General features: G+C 44.5%; 2 protein-coding genes across 10 annotated transcripts in view; both read left to right on the top strand.

Moving 5' to 3' along the window:
* On the top strand, nucleotides 1-18,380 carry ETV3 (ETS variant transcription factor 3). Its single transcript, XM_056510633.1, has 5 exons — nucleotides 1-343; nucleotides 3,967-4,022; nucleotides 7,739-7,973; nucleotides 9,489-9,604; nucleotides 14,366-18,380. The coding sequence occupies exons 2-5, from the start codon at nucleotides 3,977-3,979 to the stop codon at nucleotides 15,409-15,411; spliced, it is 1,443 nt and encodes a 480-aa protein (XP_056366608.1). The 5' UTR covers nucleotides 1-343; nucleotides 3,967-3,976; the 3' UTR covers nucleotides 15,412-18,380.
* Nucleotides 18,381-20,838: 2,458 nt separating this feature from the next.
* The window catches only part of ARHGEF11 (Rho guanine nucleotide exchange factor 11), a 56,781-nt gene continuing 54,867 nt past the window's right edge, over nucleotides 20,839-22,752 (top strand). For 5 of the 9 annotated variants that reach the window (XM_056509988.1, XM_056509987.1, XM_056509986.1 and 2 more), the window contains exon 1: nucleotides 20,842-21,051. In XM_056509988.1, the coding sequence (XP_056365963.1) occupies nucleotides 21,020-21,051 (32 nt within the window). In that variant the 5' untranslated portion in view covers nucleotides 20,842-21,019. Of the gene's footprint in view, nucleotides 21,052-22,752 lie in introns of all 9 variants that reach the window. The other 4 variants (XM_056509993.1, XM_056509992.1, XM_056509990.1 and 1 more) reach the window with 2 other exon arrangements.

Below are 22,752 nucleotides of genomic sequence, written 5' to 3'. Positions count from 1 at the left end.
GGCGGCGGCGGTTCCGGTTCCGGCGGCGGCGGCGGCGGCGCGGGGGAGGCACCGGGAGGAGGAGGAGGAGAAGAAGAAGAAGAAGAAGAAGAAGAAAAGGAGGAGAACAAGGAGGAAAAGCGGCGGCGCCACCGCCCAGAGCGACAGCGGGAGAAGCGGCGCCGCCAGCAGAGCGAACCCTCCCCCCCCCGCCCCGCAGAACCGGGAACGATCCGCCCCCCCCCTCCCCTCCCCGCTTCCCTCCTCCCTTCCTCCCGTTCCTCCTCCTCCTCCTCCTCCTCCTGCTGCTGCTGCTGCTGCTCCCGGAACCGCCTCGCTGCTCCCGGCCGCGCCGCCCCCGCAGGTGGGTTGTGGGGGGAACGCGGGGGGCGATGCGGGATTGGGGGGGGGGGCGGGGTTAATTACCGGGGGTTAATTAATTACCGGGAGTTAATTAATTAATTACCGGGTTACCGGAGGGTTCGGAATAAACCAGAATCCCCCCCCCCACCAAAGGCGGAGCGGGGGGCGCAGCGCGGAGCTAAAGGCGGGGGGAGCTCCAGCCGAGCCCCCGTTACCGGCGGATAAACAACAAACCGGGATCCCGGGAGGGGGCGGGGATTACCCGGGGGTGGGGTGAGCGGTAACCGGGAAAGAACCGGGAGCGGAGCCGTTCCCGGGCCGAGCGGGGGAGGCCGGGCAGGGAGCGGCACCGCCCGCGGCCGGGACAGGCCGGGACAGGCCGGGGCGGCTCCGAGCGGAGAGGGAGGAGGGAAAGGAGCGAGCGGAGAGAGCCCCGAGCCCCAGCCCCGGCCCCGCCGCCGCCCCGGCGCCTGCCCGCCCCTCCCGGCGGCCATTTGGGGCCTTTGAAGCCTCTGCCGGGGCTGCCGGGGAACCGGCGTGGGAGCGGGGCACGGGGGTGGGGCTGCTGGGGCGGGTCTGCAATTCCTCCCGGGGGTCTCCGGTTAATCCCGGGGGTCTCCGGTTAATGTTGGGGGTCTCCCGTTCATCCTGAGTGTCTGCGGGCATTACCGAGGGTCTCCGGTTCTTCCCGAGGGTCTCCGGTTCTTCTCGGGGGTCTCCGCTTGGTCTCGAGGGTCTCCGGTTGATCCCGGGTGTCTCCGGTTGATCCCGAGGGTCTCGGGTTGATCCCGGGTGTCTCCGGTTGATCCCGAGGGTCTCTGGTTCTTCCCGGGAGTCTCCGGTTAATGTTGGGGGTCTCCCGTTCATCCTAAGTGTCTGCGGGCATTACCGGGGGTCTCCGGTTCTTCCCGAGGGTCTCCGGTTCTTCCCGAGTGTCTCCGGTTCTTCTCGGGGGTCTCCGGTTCTTCTCGAGGGTCTCGGGTTGATCCCGAGGGTCTCGGGTTGATCCCGGGTGTCTCCGGTTGATCCCGAGGGTCTCGGGTTGATCCCGGGGGTCTCCACTTGGTCTCGAGGGTCTCCGGTTGATCCCGGGTGTCTCCGGTTGATCCCGAGGGTCTCTGGTTCTTCCCGGGAGTCTCCGGTTAATGTTGGGAGTCTCTAGTTCATCCCGAGGGTCTCCGGTTCATCCCGAGGGTCTCTGGTTAATGTTGGGGGTCTCTAGTTGATCCTGAGGGTCTCTGGTTCTTCCCGGGAGTCTCCGGTTGATCTCGGGGGTCTTCACTTGGTCTCGAGGGTCTCCGGTTAATGTTGGGGGTCTCCGGTTCATTCCGGGGCTCTGCAGGCACTGCTGGGGGTCTCCAGTTGATCCCGGGGGTCTCCGGTTCATGTTGGGGGTCTCCAGTTGATCCCGAGGGTTTCCGATTCTTCCCGGGGGTCTCCAGTTTATCCCGGGGGTCTCTGGTTAATGTTGGACGTCTCCGGTTGGTCGCGGGGGTCTCGGGTTCTTCTCGAGGGTCTCCCGATAATGTTGGAGGTCTGGGGTTGATCCCGGGGGTCTCCCATTAATCTTGGGGGTCTGCAGTTCATCCCGGGGGGTCTCTGGTTCATGTTTGGGGTCTCCATTTCTTCCCAGGGGTCTCTGGTTAATCTTTGGGGTCTCTGGTTGATCCTGAGGGTCTCCAGTTAGTCTTGGGGGTCTCTGGTTTTTCCCGGGGGTCTCCCATTAATCTTGGGGGTCTGCAGTTCATCCCGAGGGTCTCTGGTTCTTCCTGGGGGTCTCCAATTAATCTTGGGGGGTTCTCTGGTTCCTCCTGGGGGTCTCTGGTCTTCCCTGGGAATCTTTGGTTAATCCTGGGGGGGTCTCAGGTTAATTTTGGGGGTCTCTGGTCCCTCCTCCATCCTGGGGGTCTCTGGTTCATCCTGAGGGTCTCAAGTCCATCCTGGTGATCTCTGATCCTTCCCAGAAATCTTTAATTCCCCATCCCAGAAATCTGTAATTCCCATCCCCAGAAATCTTTGATTCCCCATCCCAGAAATTTTTAATTCCCAGTCCCAGAAATCTTGAATTCCCCAACCCCAGAAATCTTGAATTCCCCAACCCCAGAAATCTTTGATTCCCAACCCCAGAAATCTTTGATTCCCAACCCCAGAAATCTTTGATTCCCAACCCCAGAAATCTTTGATTCCCAACCCCAGAAATCTTGAATTCCCCAACCCCAGAAATCTTGAATTCCCCAACCCCAGAAATCTTTGATTCCCAATCCCAGAAATCTTTGATTCCCAATCCCAGAAATCTTTGATTCCCAATCCCAGAAATCTTTGATTCCCAGTCCCAGAAATCTTTGATTCCCAACCCCAGAATCTCCTTTTCTTTCTGGCCCCTCCCCAAATCCCATTTTTATGGGATAACAAGCACCAAACCCCAACTCCAGCTCCCACAGCAGCAGGAAAATTGGGAAAATCCTTTTTTTTTTTCATATTTCCCCTCATTTTCCCCTTCTTTCCTATTTCCCCTCATCTCCCCCTTTTTTCCTGCTTTACCCCCGTTTTATTTCCCATTTTTTTTCTCTTTTTTATCTCTCTTTTTTGTATTTTCCCCTTTTCCCTCCTTTATTTTCCCCATTTTTTCCCCATTTTTTCCCCATTTTTCCCCATTTTTTCCCCATTTTTTCCCCATTTTTTCCCCATTTTTCCCCCATTTTTCCCCCATTTCCCCCCCCATTTTTCCCCCCATTTTCCCCATTTTTTTCCCATTTTCCCTCCCCTCCTTCCCTGGCACATCTGGCTGAGCTCCCAGCTGTGGATTTTGGCAGCAGAACCTGTCTGGGAACTGAGCAGGGTTTGTTTTGTCTCCTTCCTGGAATTCCAGGCAGGGAAATTTCCTTTTATTTTTTTTTCCCACTTTTTTTTTTCCATTTTTAAATTTTTTTTCCCTTTTTTCCCCATTCTTTTACCCTTTTCCCCTGGTTTTCTTCCCCTTTTTCCCCCTGGTTTTTCCCCTTTTTTTTCCCTATTTTTTTCCTTTTTTCCTTGTTTCCTTTATTTTTTCCTTTTTTTTTTTTTTTTTTTTTCTCCTTTTTCCTCCTATTTTTCCTAATTTTTTCCTATTTTTTTCCTTTTTTCGTATTTTTCCTATTTTCCATTTTCCTTCTTTCCCTATTTTTTCCTTTTTTTTCTTTTTGTTTCTTTTTCCCCTTTCCCTCCCCTTTTTTCCCCACTTTTTTCTTTTTTTCTTTTTCTTTTTTTTTCCTTTTTTTCTTTTTCTTTTTTTTTTTTCCTTTTTTTCTTTTTTCTTTTTTTCCTTTTTTCTTTTTTTTTCTTTTTTCTTTTTTTTCTTTTTTTTCTTTTTTTTCCTTTTTTTCTTTCATTTTTCCCCTTTTTATCCTTTTTTCTTCTTTCTTTTTTTTTTCCGTTTTTCCATTTTTTTTCTTTTCCTTTTCTTTCCTTTCTTTCCCCTTTTTTTCTTTATTTTCTGTTCTTTTTTCCATTTCCCCCCCCCATTCCCCCCCTTTTTTTTCCCTTTTTTTTTCCTCCTATTTCCCCCTTTTTTTCCCCCTTTTCCCCCATTTTTTCCCCTTTTTTTTCCCCCCCAAATAAACCAAATTTTGCCTCTTCCTCCCACAGGAGGCAGAAAATGAAAGCCGGCTGCAGCATCGTGGACAAGCCTGAAGGAGGAGGGGGTGAGGAATTCCAGAGGCTTTTCCCTGGTTATTTCAATTTTTGGTTTTTTTTTTTTTTTCCAAGATAAAAATATTTCCTGGGAATATTCATCACTCCTCTCCCAAAATTTCCAGTCCTTGATAGGGGAAAAAAAAAAAAAAAAGGGTGGAGGTGGTGGGTTTAAAATTCAAATTATTCTCTCCTTTTTTTTTTTTTTTTATTTGGGATTTGTGTCCTGGCAGGAATGTGGGTGGCACTGGAAAAAAATGGATTTTTTAAAAAAAAAAATCTCACCTCAAACTGGGATTTAATTTTATTTTTTTTTGCCTGAATTCCATCACTGGAATTTTGAGTGGAATTTTGGATGGAATTCCAGCCAGGTTTTACCAATTTTTAGTGGTTTTTTTGGATGGATTTTCCAAGGAAAATGGGGTTTAAAAGAGAAATAAAGAACTGGATGAGAAATCTGGATTTCCCTGCTCCCACATGGAATATTGAATTCTACCCAAGTTTTACCAATTTTGGGTGCATTTAAATGGTTTTTTTAGTGGGTTTTTTTGCTATTTTTGGATGGTTTTTCCAAGGAAAATGGGGCTGAAATGATTCAGAAATAAAGAGAAGGTTGGAAAATCTGGATTTCCCTGCTCCCACATGGAATATTTAATTCCACCCAAGTTTTACCAAACTTTGCTGGGTTTTAGTGGTTTTTTTAGAGGGTTTTTTTGGTATTTTTGGATGGATTTTCCAAGAAAAATGGGGTTTAAAAGAGTCAGAAATGAGGAGCTGGATGAGAAATCTGGGTTTTCCTACTCCCACATAGAATATAGAATTCTGTGTAAGTTTTACCAATTTTTACTGGGTTTTCCTCATTTTTTGTGTGTTTTTGGTTTTTTGCTGGATTTACCAAGGATAATGTGACTGATAGGAATCAGAAATGAGGAGATGGTTGGAAAATCTGGATTTCTCTGCTCCCACTTGGAGTATTGAATTCCACCCAAGTTTTACCAAATTTTGGGTGTATTTTAGTGGTTTTTTGGTATTTTTGGATGGATTTTCTAAGGATAATGTGGCTGAAAAGAGTCAGAAATGAGGAGCTGGATGAGAAATCTGAATTTCTCTGCTCCCACATGGAATACTGAGTTCCAGTCAAGTTTTACCAAACTTTGCTGGGTTTTAGTAGATTTTAGTAGTTTTTTGGAAGTTTTTTGGTATTTTTGGATGGATTTACCAAGGATAATGTGGCTGAAAAGAGTCAGAAATGAGGAGCTGGATGAGAAATCTGGGTTTTCCTACTCCCACATAGAATATAGAATTCTGTGTAAGTTTTACCAATTTTTACTGGGTTTTCCTCATTTTTTGTGTGTTTTTGGTTTTTTGCTGGATTTACCAAGGATAATGTGACTGATAGGAATCAGAAATGAGGAGATGGTTGGAAAATCTGGATTTCTCTGCTCCCACTTGGAGTATTGAATTCCACCCAAGTTTTACCAAATTTTGGGTGTATTTTAGTGGTTTTTTGGTATTTTTGGATGGATTTTCTAAGGATAATGTGGCTGAAAAGAGTCAGAAATGAGGAACTGGATGAAAAATCTGGATTTTCCTACTCCCACATAGAATATAGAATTCTGTGTAAGTTTTACCAATTTTTACTGGGTTTCCCTCATTTTTTGATGTGTTTTTGGTTTTTGCTGGATTTACCAAGAAACATCCAGATTTTAGGAGCCAGAAATGAGGAGATGGTTGGAAAATCTGGATTTCTCTGCTCCCACTTGGAGTATTGAATTCCACCCAAGTTTTACCAAATTTTGGGTGTATTTTAGTGGTTTTTTGGTATTTTTGGATGGATTTTCTAAGGATAATGTGGCTGAAAAGAGTCAGAAATGAGGAGCTGGATGAGAAATCTGAATTTCTCTGCTCCCACATGGAATACTGAGTTCCAGTCAAGTTTTACCAAACTTTGCTGGGTTTTAGTAGTTTTTTAGAGATTTTTTGGTGTTTCAAATGCATTTTCTAAGGAAAATGTGGTTGATAGGAATCGGAAATGAGGAGCTGGATGAGAAATCTGGATTTTCCTACTCCCACATAGAATATAGAATTCTGTGTAAGTTTTACCAATTTTTACTGGGTTTTCCTCATTTTTTGTGTGTTTTTGGTTTTTGCTGGATTTACCAAGAAAAATCCAGATTTTAGGAGCCAGAAATGAGGAGCTGGATGAGAATTCTGGATTTCTGTACTCCCACATGGAGCACTGAACAGAATTCCGTTTCCTACCTTAACAAACCCCACGCTTTCCCCAAAAATGACATTTTTTTCCCCAAAAATGTCATTTTTTCTCATTTTTTCCCCCAAAATGACATTTTTTCCCCATTTTTTGCCCCCTAGGCTACCATTTCCCAGAGTGGGCTTACAAGGGCTCGAGGCAGATCCAGCTGTGGCACTTCATCCTGGAGCTGCTGCAGAAGGAGCAATCCCCAAATTCTCTGGGGGGGTTTTTGGTGTTCTTGGATGGATTTTTCCAAGGGAAATGTGGCTGAAAAGAGTCAGAAATGAGGAGATGGTTGGAAAATCTGGATTTCTGTGCTCCCACATGGAATATTGAATTCCAGTCAAATTTTACCAATTTTGGGGTGGTTTTTAGTGGCCTTTTAGTGGATATTAGTGGTTTTTAGTGTTTTTTGGTATTTTTGGATGGATTTACCAAGGATAATGTGGCTGAAAAGAGTCAGAAATGAGGAGCTGGATGAGAAATCTGGATTTTCCTACTCCCACATAGAATATAGAATTCTGTGTAAGTTTTACCAATTTTTACTGGGTTTCCCTCATTTTTTGTGTGTTTTTGGTTTTTGCTGGATTTACCAAGAAAAATACGGATTTTAGGAGCCAGAAATGAGGAGCTGGATGAGAATTCTGGATTTCTGTACTCCCACATGGAGCACTGAACAGAATTCCGTTTCCTACCTTAACAAACCCCACGCTTTCCCCAAAAATGACATTTTTTTCCCCAAAAATGTCATTTTTTCTCATTTTTTCCCCCAAAATGACATTTTTTTGCCCCCTAGGCTACCATTTCCCAGAGTGGGCTTACAAGGGCTCGAGGCAGATCCAGCTGTGGCACTTCATCCTGGAGCTGCTGCAGAAGGAGCAATCCCCAAATTCTCTGGGGGGGTTTTTGGTGTTCTTGGATGGATTTTTCCAAGGGAAATGTGGCTGAAAAGAGTCAGAAATGAGGAGATGGTTGGAAAATCTGGATTTCTGTGCTCCCACATGGAATATTGAATTCCAGTCAAATTTTACCAATTTTGGGGTGGTTTTTAGTGGCCTTTTAGTGGATATTAGTGGTTTTTAGTGTTTTTTGGTATTTTTGGATGGATTTACCAAGGATAATGTGGCTGAAAAGAGTCAGAAATGAGGAGCTGGATGAGAAATCTGGATTTTCCTACTCCCACATAGAATATAGAATTCTGTGTAAGTTTTACCAATTTTTACTGGGTTTCCCTCATTTTTTGTGTGTTTTTGGTTTTTGCTGGATTTACCAAGAAAAATACGGATTTTAGGAGCCAGAAATGAGGAGCTGGATGAGAATTCTGGATTTCTGTACTCCCATATGGAGCACTGAACAGAATTCCTTTTCCTACCTTAACAAACCCCACGCTTTCCCCAAAAATGACATTTTTTTCCCCAAAAACGTCATTTTTTCTCATTTTTTCCCCCAAAATGACATTTTTTTGCCCCTTAGGCTACCATTTCCCAGAGTGGGCTTACAAGACGGAGTCGAGCCCGGGCTCCAGGCAGATCCAGCTGTGGCACTTCATCCTGGAGCTGCTGCAGAAGGAGGAGTTCCGGCACGTCATCGCCTGGCAGGGGGAATACGGCGAGTTCGTCATCAAGGACCCCGACGAGGTGGCGCGGCTGTGGGGCGTGCGCAAGTGCAAGCCCCAGATGAACTACGACAAGCTCAGCCGGGCCCTCAGGTCAGCAGGGGCACCTCTGGGCTTGGAGCTTTTTTTGGGTTTTTTTGGCCTTTTTTTGGCCTTTTTTTGGCCTTTTTTTGGCCTTTTTAAGCGGTTTTTTTGGCCTTTTTAAGCAGTTTTTCTGGCCTTTTTTTGGCCTTTTTAAGCGTTTTTTTTTGGCCATTTTTTGGCCTTTTTAAGCGGTTTTTTTGGCCTTTTTTTGGCCTTTTTAAGCGTTTTTTTTGGCCTTTTTTTGGCCTTTTTAAGCGGTTTTTTTGGCCTTTTTTTGGCCTTTTTAAGTGGTTTTTTTGAGCTTTTTCGGGGCTTTTTTAGCGGTTTTTTTTGCTTTTTTGCGAGGTTTTTTTCGGCGTTTTTTAGGGTTTTTTTAAGGTTCTGTTAGGGGTTTTTTTCGGGGTTTTTTTCGGGGGTTTTTTTGTGTTCTTTTTCTGGATTTTTTTCGGGGTTTTTTCTGTTTTTTTCTGATTTTTTAGGGTTTTTTTCTGGATTTTTCTGGTTTTTTTAGGGTTTTGTTAGGGGTTTTTTGAGGGTTTTTTTCTGGTTTTTTTAGGGTTTTGTTAGGGGTTTTTTGAGGGTTTTTTTCTGGGTTTTTAGGGGGTTTTTTCTGGTTTTTTAGGGTTTTTTTCTGGTTTTTTGCATTTTTTTCTGGGTTTTTTCTGGTTTTTTTGCGGGTTTTTCTGGGGTTTTTTGGCGGTTTTTTCTGGGTTTTTTTGTAATTTTTTCTGGGTTTTTTTGCAATTTTTTCTGGGTTGTTTTTTTGTTTTGTTTTGGTTTTTTCTGGATTTTTTGCATTTTTTTCTGTTTTTTTTTTATATTTTTTTCCTGATTTTTTTCCTAGGTTTATTTCAGATTTTTTTCTGGGGTTTTTTCCAGTTTTTTTCTGGATTTTTGTGGGGTTTTTTCAGATTTTTTTGGGGGTTTTTTTCTGTGTTTTTGTGTGGTTTTTTCCTGGTTTTTTTGTGGTTTTTTTCTTTTTTTTTTTTCCATTTTTGCTGGGGCTTTTTTGTTTCCTTCCTTATTTTTTGTGGATTTTTCCATTTCTGTTTTGTTTTTTTTCCCTATATTTTGGTGGGTTTTTTCCCTGGTTTTTTTATCAATTTTTTTCGTTTTTTTCCTGGTTTTTTGCAGTTTTTTCCTGATTTATTGGGGATTTTTTTGAGGGTTTTTTCCTAGGTTTTTTCCTGGTTTTTTTTTTTTTTTTTTTTTCCTCGTTTGTTTGTTTTTGCTTTCTCTCTTTTTATTTTTCCCCTTTGTTTTTTTTTTTTTTGTTTTGTTTTCTTTTCTTTTTGATTTGTTTTCCTAACTGGAATTCTAAAGAATGAATTGGGATATCAGGATGGAATTCTGAATATTTTAGGAAATTTGAGCTTTTTCCAATCCAAACCATTCCAGAATTCCATATTCTGACTTAAACAGGAAAATGGAGAATAATTCTCCAGAAATTTGGAAAAAAATATGAATTTTTGAGTACTTTGATCAATTTTTTCTCTTTTTTTTTTATTTTAAATTTATTCCCAGATATTACTACAACAAGAGGATCCTGCACAAGACCAAGGGCAAAAGATTCACCTACAAATTCAACTTCAACAAATTGGTGATGCCCAATTATCCCTTCATCAACATCCGCCCCAACGGTGAGCCCTGGGAATTTTGGGGAATTTTGGGAATTCTGGGTGAGAATGTGATGAGAAAAATATTTAAAAATTTAATTATCACACCCAGGCTGGGGGAAAAAAAAAATAAATAAAAAATCTGGGAGTAAATCCCAACTGCAGTGGGGGATGTTGGATCAGGATTTATTTTTCCCTGGGGATTTTTTGGGATTTTGGGATTATGGGATAAGAGGATTAACCTTGGGATGCAATCCCAGAGTGGCTCAGGTGAGTTTATGCAGCTTTTTTAAAAAAATCCATGGGTTTTTCTCCCTTTTTTCCTCTTTTTATTTGCTGATTTTCAAGCAAAAATTGTTTTTTTTTAACCCATTCCTGCCTCAGAGTTGGGAGGGATTCCCAGGAATTTCTTGGATTTTGGCTAAAAATAATAAATTTTTCCCTGGAGGAGACAGGATAATGAGGAAAAGTTTGGGAATGCAGCATAAATGTCCCTTTTTTACCCTAAAAAAGTTTTGCTGGTTTTTTCTTGGGAAAAGGGTTTTTCCAAGGGGATTTTTTTTAAAATTAAACCCTCTAAGAGCAAAATTCTTACAGCTGATCCAGGCAAAGTGGGGAAATGAATCTGTAAAAATAGAAAACTTCTCTGGAAGTTGAAATTCCCAAAAATTCCAAATTTTTCTCCACAAAAAAGAATTAATTTAGAGAAGCCCGGCCTAGCACGAGCTGAGGGGAAAGCCTGGAAGGCCAAAAAAAGCAGGAAAAAAATGGGAAAAAAGCAGTAAAATTAAGGAAATTGGTGATTACTGAATCCATAAATATAGAAAACCTCTCTGGAAGTCGTTATTCCCAAAAATTCCAAACTTTTCTCCACAAAAAAATCTCAATTTAGAGGAGCCTGGCCTGGCATCAGCTGAGCCAGGGAAAGCCTGGAAGGCCAAACCAGGAGGGAAAAAAAGCAGGAAAAAAACAGGAAAAATAGAGAAATCAGTTATTATTTAATCCATAAAAGAAAAAAAAAAAAAAAAAAAAAAACCTGCTGGAAATTGTTATTCCCAAAAATTCCAAACTTTTCCCCACAGAAAATCCCAATTTAGAGGAGCCTGGCCTAGCACGAGCTGAGCCAGGGGAAAGCCTGAAAGGCAAAACTAGGAGGGGGAAAAAAACAGGAAAAGTGGGGAAGTCAGTTATTATTTAATCCATAAAGATGAAAAAACCTCTCTGGAAGTCATTATTCCCAAAAATTCCAAACTTTTCTCCACAAAAATCCCAATTTAGAGAAGCCCGGCCTAGCATGAGCTGAGCCAGGGGAAAGCCTGAAAGGCCAAACTAAAAAAGCAGAAAAAAGCCAGGAAAAGTAGGGAAATTTTACATTATTTAACCCATAAAGATAAAAAACCCCAAAAATTCCAACCTTTTCTCCACAAAAAATCCACAATTTGGAACATCCTCACCTGGTTTCCATGGGAAAAGCTTGGAGCAGCAACACAACAGGGGAAAAAAGCAGGAAAAATAAAGATGGAAGCAGAAAAAACAGGTTTTGTGTGGGGAAAAAAAAGAGATTTTTTTTTTTTTTCCTTGGAGCCTCCTCCCCTCCCTGAGGGAATCACTGAAGTTTTGTTTTTCCAAGGCAAAAAAAAAAAAGAGGGAAAAATTCCTCCAGGTGTTGGTGTCTCCTTCACCTGTGTGGGCTCTGCTGGGTTCTTTTGTTTTGGTTTATTTTTATTTTTTTTTTTTAAGAGAAGGGAATGTCTTTTCCAAGCCAAAACCGGGGGTGGGGAGCTGTGTCTGTAATTAATTCTGTAATTAACTGGGAGCAAACCAGTCTGGGCAGTTCCCTGCTCCCTTTCCCTGCTCCCTCCTGTCCCTGAGGCACTTGGGGGGAAAAAAAAAAAAAATTAAAAAAAAAAAATTTAGGAGAATTTGGAATGCTCTTGGTTAATCCCTTTTTTTTTTTTTTTTTTTTTTTTAATTGAGGTTGGGATATCAAACCTGGAATTTAGGGTTTTTTCATTAATTCCCCCCCGGTGGAGTTTTTTTTTTTTTGTTGAAATTTGAGAGATTTGGGTGGATATTTGTGATATTTCTGTGTATATTTGAGATATTTCTGTGTATATTTGAGATATTTCCATGGATTGATGAAATCCCCCCTCAGATGAGACATTTCCATGGATATTTGAGGTTTTTCCATGAATATTTGAGACATTTCCATGAATATTTGAGATATTTCCATGGATTGATGAATTCTCTTCTTAAATGAGAGATTTCCATGGATATCTCAGATTATTTCCATGAATATTTGAGATTATTTCTGTGAACATTCAAAATTATTTCCATGAGCATTTGAGATTCTCTCTATGAATAATTGAGACATTTCCATGGATATCTGAGATAATTCCATGGATTGATGAATTCCCTTCTTAGATGAGACATTTCCATGGATATTTCTGATATTTCCATGAACATTTAAGACATTTTCATGGATATTTCTGACATTTCCATGGATTGATGAATTCTCCTCCTCAGATGAGATTTCCATGGATATTTCAGGCATTTCCATGGATATCTGGGACATTTCCATGGATTGATGAATTCTCCTCCTCAGATGAGATTTCCATGGATATTTCAGGCATTTCCATGGATATTTCTGATATTTCCATGAACATTTAAGACATTTCCATGGGTATTTCAGACATTTCCATGGATTGATGAATTCCCTTCTTAAATGAGAGATTTCCATGGACATTTCAGACATTTCCATGGGTATTTCAGACATTTCCATGGATTGATGAATTCTCCCATCAGATGAGATTTCCATGGATATTTCAGACATTTCCATAGATTGATGAATTCCCTTCTTAGATGAGACATTTCCATGGGTATCTGGGACATTTCCATGGATTGATGAATTCTTCCCTCAGATGAGATTTCCATGGACATTTCAGATATTTCCATGGGTATTTCAGACATTTCCATGGATTGATGAATTCCCTTCTTAAATGAGAGATTTCCATGGATATTTCAGACATTTCCATGGATATTTCAGACATTTCCATGGATTGATGAATTCTTCCCTCAGATGAGATTTCCATGGACATTTCAGACATTTCCATGGGTATTTCAGACATTTCCATGGATTGATGAATTCCCTTCTTAGATGAGAGATTTCCATGGATATTTCAGACATTTCCATGGGTATTTCAGACATTTCCATGGATTGATGAATTCCCTTCTTAGATGAGAGATTTCCATGGATATTTCAGACATTTCCATGGATTGATGAATTCCCTTCTTAAATGAGAGATTTCCATGGATATTTCAGACATTTCCATGGATATTTCAGACATTTCCATGGATTGATGAATTCTTCCCTCAGATGAGATTTCCATGGATATTTCAGACATTTCCATGGATATTTCAGACATTTCCATGGATTGATGAATTCCCTTCTTAGATGAGTCATTTCCATGGATATTTCAGATATTTCCATGGGTATTTCAGACATTTCCATGGATTGATGAATTCCCTTCTTAGATGAGAGATTTCCATGGATATTTCAGGCATTTCCATGGATATCTGGGACATTTCCATGGATTGATGAATTCTTCCCTCAGATGAGATTTCCATGGATATTTCAGACATTTCCATAGATTGATGAATTCCCTTCTTAGATGAGTCATTTCCATGGATATCTGGGACATTTCCATGGATTAATGAATTCTTCCCTCAGATGAGATTTCCATGGATATTTCAGACATTTCCATGGGTATTTCAGACATTTCCATGGATTGATGAATTCCCTTCTTAGATGAGAGATTTCCATGGATATTTCAGACATTTCCATGGATATCTGGGACATTTCCATGGATTGATGAATTCTTCCCTCAGATGAGATTTCCATGGATATTTCAGACATTTCCATGGGTATTTCAGACATTTCCATGGATTGATGAATTCCCTTCTTAGATGAGAGATTTCCATGGATATTTCAGACATTTCCATGGATATTTCAGACATTTCCATGGATTGATGAATTCTTCCCTCAGATGAGATTTCCATGGATATCTGGGACATTTCCATGGGTATTTCAGACATTTCCATGGATTGATGAATTCCCTTCTTAAATGAGAGATTTCCATGGATATTTCAGACATTTCCATGGATATTTCAGACATTTCCATGGATTGATGAATTCTCCCATCAGATGAGATTTCCATGGATATTTCAGACATTTCCATAGATTGATGAATTCCCTTCTTAGATGAGACATTTCCATGGATATCTGGGACATTTCCATGGATTGATGAATTCTTCCCTCAGATGAGATTTCCATGGACATTTCAGACATTTCCATGGGTATTTCAGACATTTCCATGGATTGATGAATTCCCTTCTTAGATGAGACATTTCCATGGATATTTCAGACATTTCCATGGATTGATGAATTCTCCCATCAGATGAGATTTCCATGGATATTTCAGACATTTCCATGGATTGATGAATTCTTCCCTCAGATGAGATTTCCATGGATATTTCAGACATTTCCATGGATATTTCAGACATTTCCATGGATTGATGAATTCCCTTCTTAGATGAGACATTTCCATGGATATTTCAGACATTTCCATGGATATCTGAGACATTTCCATGGATTGATAAGATTTCCCTTCAGATGAGACTTTTCCATGAACATTCCAGACAATTCCATGAACATTCCAGGCATTCCCACGGACACCCCAGGAATCCCACCCCCCTGACCGATCCCCCCCCATCCCCATTTTCCAGGCGTGGTCCCGCAGAGCGCCCCGCCCGTCCCCACCGCCTCCTCCCGCTTCCACTTCCCGCCGCTGGACCCGCACTCGCCCACGGAGGAGCCGCAGCCGCGCTTCGCGCCGGGCTCGCTGCTGCAGCCTCGCCCCGAGGGCCTGGGCGACGCCTCGGCGGCCGACAGGAAGGGGGAACCCTCGGATTTGGATGAAGGCGCCGCCGACTGGCGCCGGGAGCTGCTGCCGCCGTCCCACCCTCCCGCCAGCGCCGGCGCCGCCGCGGGGCCCAAGCGCAAGCCCGACGTGGTGCTGCCGCTCTTCTCGCGGCCGGGGATGTTCCCGGATCACCCCCACAGCCCCTTCGCCGTCTCGCCCTTGCCGGGCCGTCCCGGCAACGTGCTGAACGTCCCCATTTCGCCGGCGCTGTCGCTGACGCCGACGCTCTTCTCCTACAGCCCGTCGCCGGGGCTGAGCCCCTTCGCGGGGAGCAGCTGCTTCTCCTTCAACCCCGAGGAGATGAAGCATTACCTGCACTCCCAGGCGTGCTCTGTGTTCAATTATCACCTGAGCCCTCGGACTTTCCCTCGTTACCCGCTGGTGGTTCCTCCCCTGCAGTGCCAGGTGCCTCTGGAAGAGCAGCCGCAATTCCCCATCAAGCTCCAGCCTCCTCCCGCCGGCCGCAAGAACCGGGAGAGGCTGGAGAGCCCCGAGGGGGCGAATCCGCAGATCCCCAGGGTGAAGGTGGAGAAGGAGGAGGAGGAAAAGTTGGGGAAGCAGGAGGAAGAGGAGGAGAAAATCCCGGTTTTTGCCCGGCCGGCCGCTCCGGCGTGGGTCCCGACTCCGGCTCAGCCGGGATCGTCCGGAGATGAAACCGCGGAAAAAGCGTCCCGGGATTCTTCTGGAGATCCTGGCAATCAGGAGAAGAGGGAGGACGCCCTGATGCCGCCCAAACTGAGGCTGAAACGGCGCTGGAACGGAGATTCCAGGCAGGAAATTCCCGAGGATTCCCGGCAAAACGGGATCTGGCACCTCCCCAAAGCCGTGGCCGCCGCCTCCGACACCTAATCCCGGCTGGAAAAACAAAACACAACAAAAAAAAAAAACCTTGGAAAACGCCCGGAAAAATCCGTGTATTTATGTAGCAAGGTTGCAGAGCAGTTCGGGATAACGCTGGGGGAGGGGGTGGGGTAGATTTTTGGGGAATTTTTAGGGAATTTTAGTGGGGGGAGGGGGAGGGAAGGGGATTTTTGGGGTTTGTGTTGTTTTGTTTTTTTTTTTTTTGTTGTTGTTCGCAGGTGAAGACACCGGGAATTCCCAAGGCTGGGTTTTCCTGGGAAAAGCCAGCTCAAAGCTTCAGGACTGGGATGGAGGAAATTCCTCATTCCCGAGGATTTTGGGACATCGGGAATCTCCAAAGCCAGCGAGGGCGGGGCGGATTTTTTGGGAATTTTGGTGTTTTTTGTTTTTTTTTTAAACGGATGCGACGTTTTCCCGACCATCCAAAAACTGCTTTGCTTTCATTTTTTTGGTTCTTTTTTTGTTGTGGGGAAAAGGAGGAGCTTGGGAATTTTGCATCGGGAATTTTGCACTGTCCACACAGCAGGGTTGGGATGGGAGGGGGAAAAAAAACAAAAAATTCAGGAAAGACTCGGAAAATCGGGATGGAGGCCGCGTCGTTCCCGGCGGAATTCCGGGAAAAAAAATTCCCCTTTTCCCACTTTTTTTTTCTCTCTCTCTCAGACAGAAGCCATGAGCAAAACTCTCCAAACTTTTTCAGGGAATGGGAACGGGAGTAACACAAAATTAACCGGATGCCTTTAATCCTAACGCATTAAAAAATGTTGGGGTTTATTTTATTTTGATTTTTTTGGGATTTGTTTTTTTTTTTGGGTTTTTTTTTTGTTTCTTTTGTTTTTTTTTTTCATGTGTGCCCAGAGCAGGAATTTTTTTTTTTCCCGCTCTGGAATCCGTGTGGGTGGAATTATTTTTTTTTTTGGGAATGCTTGGAAGGAACGCTGGAATGATTGTGGTGAGTCCCGGGAATGCCGGAATTCCCAGATTAATTTTTTTTTTTTTTTTTGGACACGTTTTCTCCCCTGTTTGAACTCATGCCTTAAAGAAAAACAAAAAAAAGAAACACGTTTGGACTTTTTCTGGGAATTTTTTCTGGATTTCGTGGATCCTTCCTGGGGAGGAAAATCCCAAATCCTGCAGAATTCCGTCGGCTCTGGATTGTGCTGCCAGCGGGAGAAATCCTCGGAATACGCCGAAAATTCCCAAGGATTCGCTCTCAGAGCACAAATTTTGGGAATTCCGGGGAAAAAGGGTTAAAAAAACTAAAAAAAAACCCAATAAAATTTCCCTGCTGGAACAAGAACCGGGAGCAATTCCCAAATTCCCAACCCGGCCGGGTTTGGGATTCTCGGAATGTGGAGTTCAAAAAAAAAAAAAAAAAAAAGAATTTTGGGGTGGAAAAGCCCTGGATGATCCCAAAAAAAAAAAAAAAAATAAAAGGAGAAAAGGAACGTGGAGAGGGCGCAAGGATGAACTCAGGAATTACACGAGGAGGCCTTTCCCGAAATTCCCGCCGCCGATCCCAAATCCAAGTGCCGGAACCGTCGGGAAAAAAACCCACAAAAAACAGAAAAAAAGGGGGAAAAATCCTGGATTTTTTTCCCTCCTTTAATTCTCTGGATTTGAGGTGAAATCCCACGGGAAACAGGAAAAAAAAAAAAAAAAAAAGTTGGAATTTTTGTGGCTTTAAAAAAGGAATTTTCGGGACGGAGGAATTTTTGGGATTGGGGTTTTATTTTATTGGGAAGGGTGGGAATGTTTGGTTTATTTTCACAGCTGTTGCACTGCAAAAAAAAGAAAAGAAAAAAAAAAAAAAAATAAACTTGGGAGAGTTCAGGGAATTCCGGACTCAGGACGACGGATCCGGCGCCTCTCGGGAATTCCGGAATTCCCAACGGAGCCTGGGAGGAGGAATTGAAAAATAAAAAAAAAAAAAAAGCAGGAAGAGGAAGGAAAAATTAAAAATAAAAGCAGGAATAGGAGAAGAAAAGTGTTTTAAAAAAACTGATTTAAAGGAGGAAAAAAAAAAAAAAAAAATCAAAATTTTATGTTAAAAAAAATTGAAATTTTACAGGAAAAAAATCGGATTTGGAGGAAAAATTCCTAAAATTCCAACGTGCCAAATGATTTAATAAGAAAACAAAAAACCCTCGGGAAGTTGGGAATGGTTGGAATTCTCTCCTGGATGAATTTTCCCCGGAGCATGATCCCGTTTTTCCAGCATTTTTTTTTTTGTTTCTTTGGGTTTTTTTGGTTCATTTTGCTTCTTTTTCGTAGCAAATCCGTAGGAAAAATGTAAAAAAAAAAAAAAAAAAAAAATTAAAAAAAAAAAAAAAGACTTTTTGATGGGACAACCCTTAAAAAAAAAAAAAAAGGGGGGGAATTTTTTGAGAGTTTCCCAGAAATAGGAAAAGGAGGAAAAAAAAATCCAACAGCATTAATGGGGTTGTCCCATATTTTTTTATTTATTCCATAATTATGTTGAGTTTTTTTATTATTTTAAGCTGTTTTTTCCGTTGGTTTCTTTCTTTTTTTTTTTGTGTCCTGGTGGGATTGAAAAAAAAACAACCCAGGAATTTTCTCTCGGTTGGAATCATCAAAAAATCCGGGAAAATTTTGGATTTTCCTGGAAAAAAACTTTGATTTTTTTAGCGCTTTTTAAATATTTACGCTTTTTTTTGGAAGGGTTTAAAATAAAACAACTTTATTTTATTTTATTTTAATTTTTTTTGGAGGGATTTGGAGGGATTTGAACTCTCCCTGGTGAGAATCCAGCAGGAATCCATCGGGAAAAAAAAATTGATGGAATTTTTTTGGGATTGGGAGCTTTGTACATAGGGTGTAAAGTAGAGGGGCAAAAAAAAATAAAAACAAAACAAAAAAAAAAGACAAAAAATCCGAAATTTGTGCCTTTAAAAAATTCCAATTTCTATTAAAAAAATCAGATTTAAAAAAAAAAAGGGTTGCATATATATATTATATATATATATGATGGAATGCTAGAGAAATTTATGGATAATATACATATTTTTTTCCAGGGGTATCCCATAGCTCCATATTTTGTTATGGAAGTTGAAAAAAAATTTAAAAATGGAAAAAAAAAATGAAAAAAAAAAAAACCAAACTGAAAAATAAAAGTATTTTACCTCGAATTGAAAATGTTAAATAAAAATCTTTTAACAGAAAAGCACTGCTGGTTTTTTTTTTCGGGGGGGGTGGGGGAGATTTTGGGGTTTTTTTCTGAGGTTTTAGTGGAGTTTGGGGGGTGGGGAAATCCAAAATTTTGGGGTGTTCAGGAATTCCTTGGATCCCAAAAATTCCCAAAGTTCTGGAGATTCTGCTTTGGGATTTTGGTTTTTTTGGGGTTTTTTTCTGAGATTTTTTTGTGGAGTTTGGGCTCTGTTTTTCCAAAATTTTGGGAAGGAGCATCCAGGAATTCCCTGGATCCTAAAAATTCTGATTTTCCCAAAGCCCTGGATCCCAAAAATTCCCGGGGTTCTCGAGGTTTTTGGGGTTTTGTTTGTTTGGGGTTTCCCAATTTTTTCCCAAATTTTTGGGATCCAGGACTGAATCCAAATGGGATCAGCCTGGGCTCAAACCAGGCTCCATTTTCCCAAATATTCCCAAATTTTTCCCAATTCCTCCCCCTGTTCCCTCCAGCCACTCCCAGCTCCAAAGAGGATTTGGGAAAATCCTGAGGATTTTTTTGGGAGAATCTGATTTAGGATTAGGATGGGGCTCAGATCCCAAAATCCTGCTGGGATCAGGAGGGGGACCCCAAAGCTGGAGGGAATTTTGGGGTTTGGATTTTGGGGGATTTGGGGTTTGGGAATTGAGATTTGAGATTTAGGGTTTGGGGGATTTGGGGTTTAGGGGATGGGATTTAGGGTTTGGGGTTTTGATTTTGGGGGTTTGGGGGTTTGGGATTTGAGGTTTGGGGGTTTGGATTTTGGGGAATTTGGGATTTGGGGTTTGAGGTTCGGGGATTTAGGGGTGTGGGATTTGGAGGGATTGTGATTTGGGGATTGGGGAATAGGGAATGTGAGATTTGGGATTTGAGATTTAGGGTTTGGATTTTGGGGCATTTGGGGTTTGGAGTTTGGGGGGTTGGGGATTTGAGATTTAGGTTTTGGGGTTTGTATTTTGGGGGGGTTTGGAGTTTGGGGGGATTTGGGATTTAGGGTTTGGGGTTTATATTTTGGGGGGTTTGGCTTGTGGGGATTTGGGGTTTGGGGTGGTTGGGATTTGAGATTCAGGGTTAGGGGTTTGTATTTTAGGGGATTTGGGGATGTAGGGGTTTGGGACATGGGATTTAGAGTTTGGGGTTGGTATTTTGGGGGTTTGGACTGTGGGGATTTAGGGTTTGGAGAGGTTGGGATTTGGGATTTGGGGTTTGGGGGGTTTGGGGGTGTGGGGTTTGGAGTTTGAGGGGTTTGGAGAGGTTGGGATTTGGGATTTAGGGTTTGTGGTTGGTATTTTGGGGGTTGGATTTGGGGTTTGGGGGATGGGACGGAGCAGCCGCCGCTCACTTCCTCATTGCCCGCGATTCCCAGGAAATGTTCATTTTCATTTTCGCTTTTCCGTCTTTTCCACGCCGGGAATTCTCCGGGAGCGGAGGGGGCGGCTCTGGGGACAGAGGCGACATTCAGGGGGTGGCACCCCCCGATCTGGCTGTCCCCAAATCCTCACTGTCCCCTTGTCCCCAAATCCTCACTGTCCCAAAATCCTCATTGTCCCCAGGAGTGTCCCCAAATCCTCACTGTCCCCCCCAAATCCACACTGTCCCCGTGGGTGTCCCCAAATCCTCACTGTCCCTGTTACCCCCCACATCCCCAGGACATCGAGTCCCCCTCAAATCCTCACTGTCCCCCGTGTCCCCCACACACCGAGGTCACACCGTGTCCCCCCCAAATCTACAGTCCCCGGTGTCCCCTCGAATCCACATCGTCCCATGTCCCCCACACCCTGAGGTCACCCCGTGTCCCCCTCACTGTCCCGCGTCCCCAACACCCCGCGGTCACTCTGTGTACCCCCAAATCCTCACTGTCCCCTGTGTCCTCCACAGACTGAGCTCACCCCGTGTTCCCGACACCCTGAGGTCACTCTGTGTCCCCTCAAATCCACACTGTCCCGTGTCCCCCAAACCCCGCGGTCACTGTGTCCCCCCGTGTCCCCCACACTGTCCCGTGTCCCCCACACCCCAGGTCACCCTGTGTCCCCCGTGTCCCCCACACCGTCCCGTGTCCCCCCACCCCCAGGTCACCCCGTCCCTCCCCACAGCCCGTCCCGCCGTTCCTCCCGCCCCCGCGGGCGCTGCCCCGCCGTGCCCGGCCAGGGGGGCCGGGCGAGCCCGGGGATTGGGAGCGGCCTCCAGGCCTCTCCCTCAGCCCGGCCCCCGAGGCGGAACCGGGGGCAGCCCCCACAGCCGGGCCGGCACCGAACCGCGCCTTGGGGGGTGTCGGGGGGGCCGGGGGGGGGGGGGGTCGCTCGGGGCCCCCCGAGGCCGCCGGAGCCGCCGGGGCCGGGGATGGTGGCGGGGGCGGCCGGAGCGGGGCGGCGGCTCCGGGCAGAGCCCTGACAGAGAGAGCCGACCTCCACCATGAGCGTGAGGCCTCCGCAGGCCCCGGACAGGTAGGGCCGTGAGGGGAGAGCCCCCCGAAATCAGCGCGGCCGGGAGGGGATTTGGGGGAGATTCGAGGGGAAAAAAAAGGAAAAAAAAAAAAAAAAAAGAAAAGAAAAAGGGGAGGGGGTTTGGCTCGAGGTGGAGCCCCCGCCCCGTTCCGTGAGGGAGGAGGGTGGGGGGGGTTTGGATTTGGGGGTGAGGGGGTCAGGGAGGGGGCTCGGCTGGGTCTGGAGCCCTCACGCCATTCCTCGGGGGAAATAGCGGCGATTTGGGGTGAAATTCTGAGGTTTTGGGGGTGAAACGCTGAGATTTGGAGGTTTTGGGGTCAAATTCTGGGATTTTGGGACTCTGGGGGTTCGGGGAGGGGGCTCGGCTGGGTCTGGAGCCCTCACGCCATTGCTCGGTGGAGAAGCGGCGATTTGGGGTGAAATTCTGGGATTTGGGGGGAAAAGCAGCGATTTGGGGTGAAATTCTGGGATTTTTGGGGTTTGGGGAGGGGGCTCACCTCGTCCTGGAGCTCTCATCCCATTCCTGGAGGGAGAAGCGGCGATTTTGGGTGAAATTTTGGGATTTTGGGGCTCTGGGGGTTCAGGGAGGGGGCTCAGCCCGGTCTGGATCTCCCGCTTCATTTCTCAGGGGAAAAGCAGCGATTTGGGGTAAAATTCTGGGATTTTGGGTGAAATTCTGGTATTTTGGGTAAAATTCTGGAATTTAAGGGTGAAATTCTGGGATTTTGGGACTCTGGGGCTTCAGGGAGGGGTCTCAGCTCGGTCTGGAGCCCTCAGCTCATCCCTCAGGGGAAAAGCAGCGATTTGGGGTGAAATTCTGGGGTTTTGGGTGAAATTCTGGAATTTAGGGGCTTAGAGGAGGGGGCTCAGCTCATCCCGGACCCCCACTCCATCCCTGCAGTGTTTTGGGGTGAAATTCTGGGATTTTGGGGCTCTGGGGGTTCAAGGAGGGGGCTCAGCCCGGTCTGGATCTCCCGCCTCATTTCTCAGGGGAAAAGCAGCGATTTGGGGTAAAATTCTGGGATTTAGGGGTGAAATTCTGGAATTTAGGGGTGAAATTCTGGGATTTTGGGATGAAATTCTGGAATTTAGGGGTGAAATTCTGGAATTTTGGGGTGAAATTCTGGAATTTTGGGACTCTGTGGCTTCAGGGAGGGGGCTCAGCTCAGTCTGGAACCCTCAGTTCATCCCTCAGGGGAAAAGCAGCGATTTGGGGTGAAATTCTGGGATTTTGGGGGAAAAGCAGAGATTTGGGGTGAAATTCTGGGATTTTGGGGTGAAATTCTGGGATCTTGGGTGAAATTCTGGGATTTTGGGGCTCTGGGGGTTCAGGGAGGGGCCTCAGCCCGGTCTGGAACCCTCAGCTCATCCCTCAGGGGAAAAGTAGCGATTTGGGGTTAAATTCTGGGATTTTGGGGTGAAATTCTGGGATTTAGGGGTGAAATTCTGGGATTTTGGGTGTTTTGAGGTGAAATTTTTGGATTTTGGGGCACTGGGGGTTCAGGGAGGGGGCTCAGCTGATTCTGGAACCCTCACAGCCTCTCTCAGGGGAAAATCTGGTATTTTGGGGTGAAAATCTGGGATTTTGGGGTGAAAATCTGGGATTTTGGGGCTCTGGGGGTTCAGGGGATGAGATTTGGAGCCCCCAGCCCATCCCTGCGGTGTTTTGGGATGAAATTTGGGGATTTTGGGTGTTTTGGG

Source organism: Oenanthe melanoleuca, chromosome 25 (genome assembly GCF_029582105.1).
Source record: "Oenanthe melanoleuca isolate GR-GAL-2019-014 chromosome 25, OMel1.0, whole genome shotgun sequence".
In the NCBI taxonomy this organism is placed as follows: domain Eukaryota; kingdom Metazoa; phylum Chordata; class Aves; order Passeriformes; family Muscicapidae; genus Oenanthe; species Oenanthe melanoleuca.
Note: the sequence above shows the minus strand (reverse complement) of the source record. Positions and strands in the feature narration are given on the sequence as shown.

What these genes read in the sequence shown, in the direction of transcription:
- ETV3 (XM_056510633.1), top strand. Translation starts at nt 3,977, where the DNA reads ATGAAAGCCGGCTGCAGCATCGTGGACAAGCCTGAAGGAGGAGGGG. An exon ending in CAAGCCTGAAGGAGGAGGGG is followed by an intron (nt 4,023 to 7,738) that starts GTGAGGAATTCC and finishes TTTGCCCCTTAG; the next exon opens with GCTACCATTTCCCAGAGTGG. An exon ending in AAGCTCAGCCGGGCCCTCAG is followed by an intron (nt 7,974 to 9,488) that starts GTCAGCAGGGGC and finishes ATTTATTCCCAG; the next exon opens with ATATTACTACAACAAGAGGA.